At 45.1% G+C, this 13668-nt stretch overlaps 2 protein-coding genes and 1 pseudogene across 2 annotated transcripts; 2 read left to right on the plus strand and 1 right to left on the minus strand.

The window, feature by feature from the left end:
* Positions 1-1514: 1514 nt before the first annotated feature.
* On the plus strand, positions 1515-6363 carry LOC120686196 (HVA22-like protein a). The gene is made up of 7 exons (XM_039968372.1): positions 1515-1583; positions 2178-2389; positions 3852-3878; positions 3987-4109; positions 4661-4904; positions 5402-5904; positions 5986-6363. Coding segments are annotated over exons 2-7 (954 nt in total). The 5' UTR covers positions 1515-1583; positions 2178-2333; the 3' UTR covers positions 5987-6363.
* A 1030-nt stretch (positions 6364-7393) lies between these two features.
* LOC120685103 (cytochrome P450 89A9-like) lies at positions 7394-7990 on the plus strand. Its single transcript, XM_039966940.1, has one exon. The coding sequence runs from the start codon at positions 7394-7396 to the stop codon at positions 7988-7990; it is 597 nt and encodes a 198-aa protein (XP_039822874.1).
* Positions 7991-9965: 1975 nt separating this feature from the next.
* On the minus strand, positions 9966-11940 carry LOC120686883 (annotated as a pseudogene).
* Positions 11941-13668: the final 1728 nt, after the last annotated feature.

Consider the following 13668-nt stretch of genomic DNA (forward strand, 5'->3'; position numbering starts at 1 on the left):
AAATTAGGCAGACATAAAAAAAGAAAAAGTTGGACACTAGTGAATAGATAAAATATAATAAATCCACTTTATAAGGATACACCAATACAAAATATATCCGAAAAACATTGGCGAGCGAATATCTATGAGAAAAAAAATAAAATGCACTGTGGGTACATGAACTTGCAGTGCTGTGTCAAATAGGTCCATAAACTTAGAAACCGGACATCTAGCCCCTCGAACTTGCGAACCCGTTCACCACAGGTCCAGTCCGGTTTTGCATGGCTTGCATAGCACTGTGCGCCCGCGGTTTGCTACAGTAAACCCGGATTTGCTACAGTTACCGCGGTTTTATTTTTCCTTTTCTAATTTATTTCGGCTGAATCTTTGAAAAATCATAACTCTTCGATACGACATCGGATGAAGATGATTTTTATATGAAAATTATAGCCCTCGATGAGATCTACAACTTTCTAGTTTTGAATTTTTTCATTTGATGATGTTAAGGTGCTCAAAAAATATATAAAATTACAGCACCATAATAATCGCGTACTTTTGCTTGTCGCATTAGAAAATTAATATATTTTTTATTTGTTGTCAAATGAAGACACTTTGTATACCAAAATCTTAACACTTTTATCGATCTAGATTCTTGTAGTTTTGAGTTTTTACATTTAAATTTGTTAAGATGTTGATAAAATAGTATAAAACATCAACGTCTTTTGTGTACTTAATATGCTGCTTTATACTGTTTTATCGACATTTTAACAACTTCAAATATAAAAACTTAAAACTCTAAGAATCTAGATCTTTTAGAGTACTAAAATTTTAGTATATAAGTGTCTTCATTTGACAACAAACAGAAAAATATATTAATTTTCTAGTGCGACAAGCAGAAGTACGTGATTATTATGGTGCTGTACTTTTGTATAATTTTTTTGGGCAACTTAACTCCATCAAATGAAAAAACTCAAAACTAGAAAGTTGTAGATCTCGTCGAGGGCTAAAATTTTTATATAAAAATTATCTTCATCCGATGTTGTATCGAAGAGTTATGATTTTTCAAAGATTCAGCCGAAATAAACTAGAAAAGAAAAAACAAAACCGCGGTAACTGTAGCAAATCCGGGTTTACTGTAGCAAACCGCGGGCGCACAGTGCCATGCAAGCCATGCAAAACCGGACTGGACCTGGGGTGAATGGGTTCGCAAGTTCGAGGGGTTAGATGTCCAGTTTCTAAGTTTATGGATCTATTTGACACAGCACTACAAGTTCATGTAACCACAGTGCATTTTACTCCGAGAAAAATGTGCATACGTGGCCAAAAGAGTCACAAAAATAGATTTATAGTTTGTCAAAAAAAGTTTGATAACATAAACCCTTCTCTGTGTCTGTACGTGTGCTCGTGCTCTGTTAGCTGTACTTAATTAACACAAAGTTGAGTTTCTCAAAAAAGAAAAAATGACGAAGTTGATAGCACCGTAATAAGATAAGCTCCTGGGGGCTTTTTTGCATAACGCCTCCTCTGTTCCCGTGCCGGTGCTCTGTTTCGGGCTCGTCACTTCCACTCCACTCCCCCCTCCCCACCGCACTTTCCTCCCCCGTGTTCTCTCCAAGGTTAACCTATCCGGTGGAACCGGTCCGGTTTGACCGGTTACCGGTCAAATCGGTCCGGTCCGGTTCCGGTTTCGGCCGGTACCCAACCGACCAAAATTTAAATTTTAAATTTGAATTTAAAAAATGAAAAATTCCCAAAAAATTCCTAAAAATACTTCAAGGTGTGATGAATTTAATGGTGTCAAATTTTCTTAAAAATTCATTCATTTAGTATAGTTTGTGGGAATTTAAAGTTAAATCAAAAAAGAAAAAGAAAAAAAATGGGCCGGCCCATGAAGACCCACCGATCAAACCGGTCAAACCGGCCGGTAAACCGGTCGGTAAACCGGTCAAACCGGCCGATAAACCGGTTGCACGGGAGCTTTTGAATTTCAAACCGGTCAAACCGACCGGTAAACTGGTAAAACCGGCCGGTAAACCGGTCGGTAAACCGGTCGGGAACCGGTTGCATGGGAGTTTTTGAATTTATTTGAATTTGGATTTGAATTCAACCGGTTTCCACCGGTTACCGGCCTAACCGGTCCGGTAAACCGGTACCGGAGGGCGGCGGTTAGGCCGGTCCGATCGGTTTTTAAAACCCTGGTTCTCTCCCCTCGAGACCCCAAAAGCACCGAAAGGGGAAGACGGTGGGAGAAAAGGCGGCGGGTTCAAGAGCGCCGGGACGACCCTCCGGACCTCCACCGCAACCCCCCTGCATTCCCACCTCTCCAGAGCGCCGATTCGGGGGCGGAGGCGGCCATGGGCTCCGGATCTTTGCTCAAGGTCCTCGCCAAGAACTTCGACGTCCTCGCAGGGTCAGTCAGTCTCCCTGTCAGTGCTCTCGTACCCGTCCCCCATGATTTCTTTCCGGGATTATCCCGCTTGCGTACTTCTTTGCTCGTCCCGCGGCGGTTCCGGCAGCGGAGTGATGCAGCCGCGCGGTTCAGGGCGCTTCGGAGTTCGGCATTGCTGGAATGCAGATGCTCTTCGTCGTTCGTGAGGTTGAATAGGTCGAGGCTTGGAATGGGCTCAATGGCGTAGTTTTTAATCGTTGTCAGATTTTGGGAAAAAGAACATTCTCGCGTTTGGGAAGAAAAGGAATCCTTCTTGGTAATGGTATGGTTCAGTTCTTCGCCTGCGAAATCTCGCGCAACTGAATCGACTTCGTATTGCGGTGTATGCTGATTAGCTGGAGCGTTGTTGTGTAGAGATGCCTGCATTTTTGTTTGTTGGAGAAAAGGATTTATTTTTTTTTCTTTTCCGAATTTTGTTTCTAGAAGGATTGCTTTTAGGGGGTTCCGTGACGTTCTTGACCGCGTTCTGTTTTGCAGCGTTCATTTTCGAGTCTTCCTTCGCTCGCCTACACCAGCACGTCTCTTTCTGTTGATCTGATTCTCAGTACCTTTCTGAATGCAAACCATTGCCGGAACGAAAAGTTAGGATGTGAAATGTGATGCACGAGAATGCTGTCGATGAAGATAACCAAATCTGAATGCATAGATCAGCCGTCCAGTTCTGTCACTTGCTACTTTTCCCTCAGCGGTTCAGTCCTTTACAAAAGCGCAGCGACTGCTTTTAGATTTGTAGTTTTGCTAGTGTCTGTAATTGTAGGTTTGTTGCTCAATTGCACTTTCCTGTTTGATTTTTTATGTGTAAATAATGCCCAGTCTTATCTTTTTGGCTGTTTCACATTCCTTTCCATGCCGCAAGTTTGGTCACATGGAGATGAATGGCCCAGCACAATCTGGTGCTGTTTTCTTATAGTTTAGTGGGTCGTGGGTTATGTCTTGTAGCTGTGATGCATCATTAAAGAAATGGGTGTCCGTTTTGGGACCAGGATTTACTAAATCTTCTTAGTGTGAACCGATGTGTGCTGTACCAGGGTACACTGAGCTTCATTTATTTAAGAAGCTAGTGCCACTGCCACATTCAGTACTGATGCTGTGATTCATGTTGCTGTGTTGGACCAGTACGCTTTGACATTTCTTGCTGTTACTGTGCTGTAACATGTAAAAACCCATTTACGAAACAATCCCCCTCATTTGTTGGAGGAGCTAACGCATACAACATAGGTGGTGAATAAGTTTCTTGTGAGTTATTCATTTGCTCCCCTTGGAGTGTACTGATGGTTTCCTGTTACTAACACAGGCAGGCTAGTGCCACTTTGGTCTTTTCTGAATTTACACTTTCTGAAAGTTTTTTCCTCTGGCTCATATGCAATTATTATGAATCGAAAGTGCATGCTTTAACTTCAGTTTATCTTGTTTTTCTCTGTAGGCCTTTGGTTGCACTGGCTTATCCTTTGTAAGTTGCTCACAACATATCTTTTACTTCTAGAAACTCAAACTTTTTTTAATAACAATTTGTTAGTGCTAAAACACAAATGTAATTCAGTGTTATTACAACTTACAGGTATGCTTCAGTTAAGGCAATAGAAACCAAATCTCCTGTGGATGATCAACAATGGCTCACATATTGGGTGCTGTACTCGTTAATAACACTGTTTGAACTCACATTTGCATCAATTATTCAGTGGTAAGTTCTGCTGTGATTGTTATCTTGTTTTAGTGTCAATTCACTATTCCACGTGAAAGTTGGAGATCCTTTTGGCTTTTGTAAGGCTTATTAGTTGTTGCTATATCTCAGGATTAGTTTACGAACAGGACATATATATTAGCATTAAGTCATTTACACTATGAAGTCCTTGTACATCTTACTCTGGTAATCCTTGAAGATATTAAAGTACAAACTACAGAGTATCATAAATCAGGCTTCACATAGTTATTTTAATTTTGAACCAAATAACAAAGAACTGGCTAGTAATATAACTTCAGTTTTTCGGGTTTCAAAATATCCATGTTTTGTGAAGGAAGTAGGAATGTTTAACTCAGCAGGTCCAAGTTAATGGATTTGGTGATTTAGTATTATATTTTGGTTTTCAAAGCATCCATGGAATTGTCATAGTTGCATGGTTTTTTTACATCTGACCTTAGAATTTTCGGTTTTAGCTTGCACAAATGTACTAAAGATCATAATGGTACATTACTCACAATATTCAATGTCTTTCCCATGCTTGATTTTGACAGGCTTCCTTTTTGGCCTTCACTGAAATTGATCTTCATTTGCTGGCTTGTTTTGCCATACTTCAATGGTGCAGCCTATGTGTACCAAAACTATGTGAGGCCAGCCTTCATAAAGAACCAGATGGTCAACATTTGGTATGTTCCTCAAAAGAAGGGCCTTTTTGGGAAATCTGATGACTTCCTCTCAGCACTCGATAAGTTTGTTGAAGAAAATGGAACTGAAGCTTTGAAGAAACTGGCAAACAAGGTATATGCAACTTATATATATATATATATATATATATATATATATATATATATATATATATATATATATATCTGTGTGTGTGTGTGTGTGTGTGTGTGTGTGTGTGTGTGTGTGTGTGTGTGTCCCCACTTCGTGCGAAATGATTTGAATTTAACCTTGTTGTGCATGCTTGTTCATTCTGGTTCCAATTGGCTCTGATCTTCTGGTGATGATTATAATCATCCATCACTATGCTTGTTGACAGAATTTTGTTTTGCTACTTACCTTGTCTCAAAGCTAAAGTTTGATGATTATTATTTGTACTCTCAGCTAATTATTAGTACCTGTCACACTGGGTAGTTCAACTCTAGTGATCTACTAGTCAATCTTTGTTTTATCCTTAAATTTGAGTAGTTCATATGGACGATGCATTGATTATGTTTGAGAAAAAAGAAGCTGAGTGCCCTTCTTCTGTTCCAGTGACAAGTCATTCTGATGTCTTTTGTTTTGTATTGCAGGCTGGCAAGTCATTTAAACAGTCTAGTAAATCATCAAAGGATTCGAAAGAATCAAAACCAGCAAAGGATTCGAAAGAATCAAAATCATCGAAGGATTCGAAAGAACCCAAGTCATCAAAAGATGCAAAGCAACCCAAGCCATCAAAAGATCTGAAGGAGCAGAAGCCATCAAAGGATTTGAAGTCACCCAAGGATTCCAAAGAACAAAAGAAGGCAGCACCGAAAGATCCTAAGAAAGCGTCCCTGAAGGATTCTAAAGAACTGAAGAAAGCACTGAAAGATTCAAAAGAACAGGAAGCTCTGAAAGATCCAAAGGAATATACAGCAAAGAAGCGAGTGACATTCGCTGAGGTGGAACCTGAGAAGGAGGTCAAGGCCTCCAACAGTGAGTGGAACCCATCCTCTGAGTTCCACAGCGCGTACCCTGAGCAAAACTCTTGGACTAGCAGCTTCATGATCTTCGAGGATGAAAACACTTACTGGAACCAGGGCCATCTCGTTTGGTAAACCCTGAACTCATCCTAACCATTGCATAAGTCCTAAACTGACCTTAATCTCATCATCATGTTTCTTGTGCGGTTCAGATCAATGCATCAAGGTGGGCATTTTTTTTGTTCGCTTGGAGTCGCAAGGTCCCCCGGTTCATCTCCAGCCGAGGAAATGCGGGCTCACTCTCGCCTTTGGCGACTTCCATCTGCCATTCGTGCTGACTTCCCGTCATGTAACATATTTGTTCGACGTATACCGGTAGATGAGTAGTGTAGAATTCTGCAATGCGGATGGTGGTGGTGAACTGGATGTTGCTGCGTTTGAGGTGGTGAACCTTATTTAGTTAGGAGAATTGAGATGCTAGTCGTAGTAGTGTGTTCTAATCTAATCTTGTGTCTGAATGTGTTGCCCGCTGCTATTTGATGCTAGTCGTAGTAGTGTGTTCTAATCTTATCTTGTGTCTGAAAGTCTTACCATGCTTAGCAGACCTTTAAATCGTGTGACCTTGTGATCAATCCCGTTTTTGAACCACCAGATCTAGTTGAAAATTGGTAGCAGAATTTCACACACAAAAAAACAAGTTTTAATGGTAAATTTTACAAGACGGCCATATTCTTGTCCTATCACAAAACTAGCATTTCTGGTGCCTATTTCACAAAACTAGTACCACTTTTGGTTCTCTTTTCACAAACCTACCACCTTTTGCATGCCTCCTGTGTTCGTTGACAACTGTCCCGAGTGTTCGAGATCAAATAGGCAAATTGTGATAGGTTTGTGAGGAAAGAACCCAAAGTGCTAGTTCTGGCATTAAACGTGGTAGTTTTGTGACAATTAGAACAGAAACGTGGTATTTTTGTGAAATTTACTTCTTCCTTTTTCAAGGGAAGGAACAGTTTATCTTTTGTACTATACATAAGGAAAATATTTCGTTTCGAAACTGCCATATAGGTGAGCTCTGGGCTGTGGCCCAACTAAGACAAAGGAGCATGGCCAACTAAGCCGAAGCAAATATTTCATTTCGAAACGCCATATAGGTGAGTTCTGGCCCAACTAAGCCGAAGCAAGACAAAGGGCCTGTTTGAAGAAATAGCCAAGAGCTATTTTGAGAGCTACTTTTAGCTCAAATAACCCCCCATCTAAATAGTCCTTGACTGTTTGGATCCTTGAGCTATTTTATTTTTCATGTACTTTTCTAATCATTGGAATCCACCCTTTGTGTGGCCGGCCTGCTATACTTGATGAATGTGTCAGCAAACATTTCGCTTTCCAAGCCTAGATTCGCTAGACTGCTCTGGAGCTAGCTCTACTTTGGTTGTGTGCAGTTGCAGAGACCGAAAACTATGATTTTTTTTTCTTTTTTGAAAAAATCCACCTCTCAAGCTCCAGCAAGAGCTCCAGAAAACAGAACCTGCAAAGTGAAAGTACAATATTCTCACGTTTGCGCCAAAGAACCACTACACAGACGAGTGTTACTGTTACTAGCTAGAGCTGAAGCCAATAACCATGCAATACGCGCTCATCTTCTTGCTCCCCTTGACTCTCCTCCTCGTCCACATCGTCGGCTGTCTCCGGCTCCGGCATGCACCGACGCGCAAGGCAGCCTACGCGCGGCTCGCCGCCTTCAGGTCGGCGCTCCTAAGCAAGCTCCCCACTCTCGGCCTCGGCCGGCCGGATGTTTACGTCACCGACCGTTTCGCCGCGCACCGCCTCCTCGTTCGCGGCGCCGCCGCCGGCGGCGCGTTCTCGGACTGCCCTCCGTCCATCGTGCCCAGCGCCGTGCTCTCGCGCCGCCGCCACTACAACATCAACTCGGCGCCGTACGGCCCGCTCTGGCGCGCCGTCTGCCGCAACCTCACCGTCAAGATCCTCCACCCGTCGCGCCTCCGCCGCTACGCCCGACGCCGCGCGCTCGGCGATCTCGTCGCGGACCTTGACCGGCAGCGCTCGTCCGGCTCCGGCGGAGTGGTGCTCGCCGCCGAGAGCCTGGGCGAAGCCATGTTCGGCCTGCTGGCCGCGATGTGCTTCGGCGGCGGCGTCGATGTGCTAGCCCGGCGTCGATGTGCTAGCCCGGCGTCGATGTGCTCCGATGTGCTGGCCTAGGAGATTGTGGGAGGGAAGAGTGGTGGATCCCATGGTGGCGCGGGAGCGGGCGGAGGCGGCGGCGCTGGGAGGGGGGAGCACAGTAGTTCTAAATGGTGGGATAAATTTTTTAGATAAGCTATTTCCAAATAGCTCAAAATAGATTTGCTGTTGGGCTCCTTTTAGGCTATTTGGAGGTGGGCTAAAAAATAACTCATGAATCTAAACAGGGCCAAAGTAAGGAGAGCTGTGTCTGACCCTAACGTTTTGTCTTCAGTTTGTGTTTTTGTAGTTTACTCCGTCTGTCCATAACATCACTCCCAGTGTAAGTTTCATAGAGATTCTATACATATTAAATAAAGTGACACATAGGTAAAAATGATGATGATGATATGGTAAGAAATTTATGAAGAGCGAGAGGAAATGAGTTTCATCTAGATAAAACTTGGGTTACACTGTTTTAAACACTATGAAACTTGATGAAACTAGCATTGGGGGCTAGAGAATTTCATCTCATCTGATTTCACTCAAGCACGTTCATGGTAATTGAATGCAATGGCTCGCCTATGAAATCGTGAAATAAAACTATGCATTGGGAGGCCCCATTTTATCCATAGTTTCAAAAGACTTTTGATGATATATCACTCTTGGTAATCGTGTATTGAAATTTTGCACTGGGATTAGCCTACCTAAAACATGAGTTGTGTCTATCAAACTGGTTTAAGTTCGACCAAATTACTTATAATAAATAATATTAATTTTTATCTTCAATAAAATTTAGTACAAAAACATATTTCTTGAAAGTCTTGTTTCTTAAAAAAAATGTTTGAGACCTGTTTTTTTAAAGAAAAACGAATCAAACTCCTGTTTTAAAGAGCTGTTGTAAATGGTCTAACTACCGTGCAAGGCGACGAAAGGGGAACCCTATCTTTCCAAACGCATACTCCTTCTGTCCCTATTTAAATATCGTCGTTGGTGTGCGTGCCATAATTTTGACTCGATTTGTAGAAAAAATATGTAATATTTATATCTCCAAATAAATTTATTAAAAAACTAGATTAAAAAATCTATGTAATGATATTAATTATGTATCATAAATATTAATAATTTTTATATAAAATTAATCAAAGTTATTTCTCGGGAAGCGAAAGCGACAGCTATTTAGGCCGTGTTTAAATTTCAAAAGGCAAAACATAAAATTTTTGTAAATCACTTGCATGGTGTACTAAATGTAGTCAAAAAATAAATCGCATTACACAAATAGACTGTAAATCGCGAGACGAATCTAATGAGCCTAATTAGGGTGTGATTAGACACTAAATTACTACAGTAATGCTACAGTAAATATGTTCTAATGATCCTCTAATTAGGCTCATTAGATTCGTCTCATAGTTTACAGACAAGATCTGTAATTAGTTTTGTGATTAGTCTATATTTAATACTTCAAATATTGAAGATTCCATTGCAAAAACGCAAAAACACAAAATGCAAAGTGAACTAAACACACCCTTAGAGCATCTCCAAGAGTTTGCCATATTTTACTTGACATATCTTGTGTTTTGCCAACTTCTAAAAAGATATGCCAAGTAAAAAAAACAGGTTATCTCCAACAGTTTGGCATAATTCACTTGCTAAATACAGATCTAACTTACATCAGGAACCCTGAGAGAGAAACAAAATTATATTTATGCCCTTCCACCTCTTGAAAACTTAAATCAGGAACTCTTCTCTGTTATTTTTTTTCACCCTCCCACCTGACTAGAAACCACGATGCCAACCGCGCGCCGCGCGCGTATATTTACGTACTGGAGGCTGGTTTTTCCCAAGTTGCCAAAAATTGCCAAGTCTTTTGCCAAATTATTGGAGGAATATTTTTAACGTTTTTGCCAAAAATCAAAGATGACAACTCGATTTGCCAAACTGCTGGAGATGCTGAGGAAGTACATCACACGGTCACAAAAAGTCACGAAGGGGACAGAAAAACACAACCCAATCAGACTCTCGATAGGGTATTTAGATGATCTCATCATCGTTTGATCATGGCCATGCAATGATCCATCATTCAAGCCATTCTGAGTGATTTTTGTGCCGGCGCGAGCAGCACATCGTCGATGAGCCTGTCGAGATCGGCGAGCGACCTCGCCGCCGCCCCCGCGGCGGCCTCCTTCCACTCCGCCGCCCTGCGCGCCATCTCCTTCCCCTTGTCCCCGCCCATCGCCTCCCGCACCCTCGCCTCCACGGCCTCCCGCCGCACGACGTCGCCGACCTCCATGGCCACGCCCCACTCGGCGCACTTGTACCGGCAGTTGGTCTGCTGCTCCGCGAAGAAGGGCCAGCACAGCATCGGCACGCCGGCGCACAGGCTCTCCAGCGTCGAGTTCCAGCCGCTGTGCGTCAGGAACAGGCCCACCGCCTCGTGCCGCAGCACGGCCTCCTGGTCGCACCAGCTCGCCACGAGGCCCCTGCCCTCGGTCGCCTCCGCGAACCCCGGCGGCAGCGCCGCCGCCGCCGTCCCTGACGACGTCAGGCCGGACGATCCACAGGAAGTCGCGGCCGCTGCCCGCCAGCCCCCACGCGAACTCCGCCAGCTCCCGCCCGCTCATCACCGTCACGCTCCCGAAGTTGACGTACACCACCGACCGCCGCGGCCGGCGGGGCAGCGTCCTGGCGTCCAGCCACTCGAGGCAGGACCGGTCCTCCCGCCACAGGCTGCCGCTCACCGCGCCGAGGGGGCCGGGGCCCCCGCCGGCGACCCGCTCCGCGACGGCGGCGAGCGGGCCGATGGTGTACACGGCTGGGATGACGGCGCGCATGGCGTCGAGAGCCGGCCGCTCGAGCTCGTCGAAGGTGTTGACGACGACGGCGGTCGCGTGCTCCGATCGCTCCACCTCCTGCATCTGGAAGTTCAGCAGCACGTCGTCGGGGTCCGTGGTGCGGAGGAAGGTCGGCATGTCCTTGAGCCGCGTGTGCTTGCTCATGCCTGGCGCCCAGTCCACCGGCATGTCCATGAACCCGTTCGTCAGCTGCTCTTCGTCTACAGGGCCAGAAAAAAGAAGAAATCTGATCGATCAGTGATCATGATCACTCCCCTTCGATAGATCGGAGAGCCGCCGGAGCAGAGCGTACCTTTGAGCGGGATGATTCCTCGGTCGATGAGGAGGCGGAAGTTGCGGTAGCCCATGTAGCCGCAGGCGCTGGCCGTCCAGAGGAGCGCGCACGGCACGCCGATCTCCGTCGCGGCGTCCACGGCGAAGCTCATCAGGTTGTCCGCGACGACGCACGTCACGCCGCCCAGCCCGGCGAGCAGGCTCAGCAGGTGCGGCGGGCAGTTGCGCTTGGTGGCGTGGCTGATGGTCGCCAGGTCCTGCGTGGCGTCGGCGGCGGCGCCGGGCTCCGGCGGCAGGCCGTCCGGGATGGCGGCGAAGCGGAACGCCGCGAGGCCCGCGGCGGCGGCGGCGGCGCAGGCGCCGGAGCGGGCGAGGCGGCGGTGGTTGTGCTCGGTGTTGGCGAAGGTGACGCGGAAGCCCCGGGCGTGGAGGATCTTGGCCAGCTGCAGCATCGGCGTGATGTGGCCCTGCGTCGGGAACGGCACGCACACCGCGTGCGGCAGCGGCGGCGCCGGCACCTGCGCCTCGCCGGTCGGGAGAGTAGCGGCGGCGCTCATGTTTGCTTTGCTTGCCTAGCTCCTGGCCGCAGCTAGGCCACCTGCGACAATGGAATGGAAGGGATCGAATGGTTGTCTCGTTAGCTTGGATATCTTATCCTCTCTTTTGAAAAAGAAAAAAAGATAGCGAGTTGGACGTGTAAAAAAAAATCTAGATGTGGCTTTTTCAAAAGCTTCTTCTTCGTCGAGCTGGAGTTGGGCTTCTACTCGCAAGTTCGCCGTTCCTTTCTTCCATGGAGGGAGTGACGAGCGGCGGCTCCATTTGGGAAAGCACTATAAGGACTTGGTTCTAATTTTCCTTCTTTTAGAGATGTTCTTGTAAGCTATGAATGTAAATTGTTATATCAATAAAGATATACAACCCGGTTTCTGAAGGAAAAAGGGAAGTTGCTACTAGCTAGTCATCCGAGTGATTTTGCATACGGATATCAATCGCTCAAATTTATTCTATTGCGAGCAAAAGCTACCTAACATCTGGATAAATTTTGATTTGGCTGTCACCAACACTTGTTATCAAGCACACAACATTACAAAAGAAATAACTTGAAACGAAAACAAAGAAGCATGGAAATCACTCATATACCCTACAACACACAGTAAGTGATTAAAATAATCGGATCAATTCAAATAACATAAAGAAACATTAATGAAAACAAAGAAGCATCTAGATATCCAAAAGACCAACAATGCACCAAACCAGTACACATGGAGGTCGGTAGTTACTCGGTACGACCATGGTACCATCAGTGACTCGCGGCACTCGGCAGGGGCTCAGGGGCATGGCCATATCCTCACAGACAAATATTCCTCTTATGAATGCAGACAAGTTTTGGGGGACTTGGAGAAATATGGTGCCTTTGTTGCAAGTGGAATAGGGCACCGTAAGAAAAATGACGCATCGGCATTGCCACCTTTGACCTTTAAGAGTATATTTTTTTTACTTGATGGTGGGCTCACTACCGAAGCAACCACTGGAGAAAAATGACATTCAAATCATCAATACATGCCTAAATATTTTTTATTCTTGTGATTGGACACACCACTGGAGCAAATGGATTTACCTACCATGCGTTAGCTCACCTTATGAAGCAGCAAAGCAATTCATCGCACAAAAAGGTTTGAAGCAGCAAGCAAAAAAAAAACAACGGAATGAAACGGCAACAGGCCCACGAAAACAAATTGGCTAACGGCCCAATGAACACGAAGGAAAAAGCGGTTTTTTCTTTTTTATATTTAAAAAAAATTAAAATTTCAAAAATATATGTCCGTTTTGAAATATTTCAAAAATATACCCCGGTCGCCCTCCCATAGGGCGACAGGCCCAAAGTGTTATTTTTTTTCTTCAAATTTGCAACGAAGTCCCTGGAGGCCCCCCCCTTTTTTTTCTGAAACCTATTTTGAGCTATTCGAGCGTGTATTCGTCATCATCGTCGGCAGGATCTCGGCCGCTAACTCCTACCACACCTAACTTGTCCTTCATTAAATCACGGGAAAAAATCGCAAGAACTTCCCTTATTTCACGAGCATTATGGAACCCACAAACATAATAAGTTCACATCAATAGTATCTATAGAAACAAATGACAAATAACCTACCACAATCATAAACATCGGATACAAATAAGCGGTCCACAGCTATCTCATTACAAATAAACATCAGAGATACAAACATCATATACATCTAACCACCCCTAGGGCGTCGGACCCTCTTAGCCCTCTGCTGGGCACGGACATGCCCCTCGGAGTAGGTGAGAACATCCGGAGACCTCACCTGTCGCTCAGGACGCGCAAGGGGCTGCGGTGTCTGCTGCTGAGAGATGCCAAGTGGTGCTCCTCCTAGCTGTGAATACCCCAAGACATCGGGGTCACCTTGCGCTGCAGGCTCTTCTGGACTCAAGCTGTCGAAGTCGTCTAAGGTGAAGGTCTCGTTATCTGGTCGAAAGGAGGAAGAAGAAGGTCCGGCGCCCGCATGGGGGTAGAATCCTACGCAAAAAATGTGGATGTTAGCGTACGCTCGTATATTTTGTCATGCCATG

This window comes from Panicum virgatum, chromosome 8N, assembly GCF_016808335.1.
Source record: "Panicum virgatum strain AP13 chromosome 8N, P.virgatum_v5, whole genome shotgun sequence".
NCBI lineage: Eukaryota > Viridiplantae > Streptophyta > Magnoliopsida > Poales > Poaceae > Panicum > Panicum virgatum.

Excerpts from the sequence above, each read along its gene's own strand:
- LOC120686196 (XM_039968372.1), top strand. The coding sequence starts at position 2,334 with ATGGGCTCCGGATCTTTGCTCAAGGTCCTCGCCAAGAACTTCGACGTC. Across the intron at positions 3,879-3,986 it reads GTTGCACTGGCTTATCCTTT|GTATGCTTCAGTTAAGGCAA; the intron begins GTAAGTTGCTCA and ends TACAACTTACAG. Across the intron at positions 4,905-5,401 it reads TGAAGAAACTGGCAAACAAG|GCTGGCAAGTCATTTAAACA; the intron begins GTATATGCAACT and ends TTTGTATTGCAG.
- LOC120685103 (XM_039966940.1), top strand. The coding sequence starts at position 7,394 with ATGCAATACGCGCTCATCTTCTTGCTCCCCTTGACTCTCCTCCTCGTC.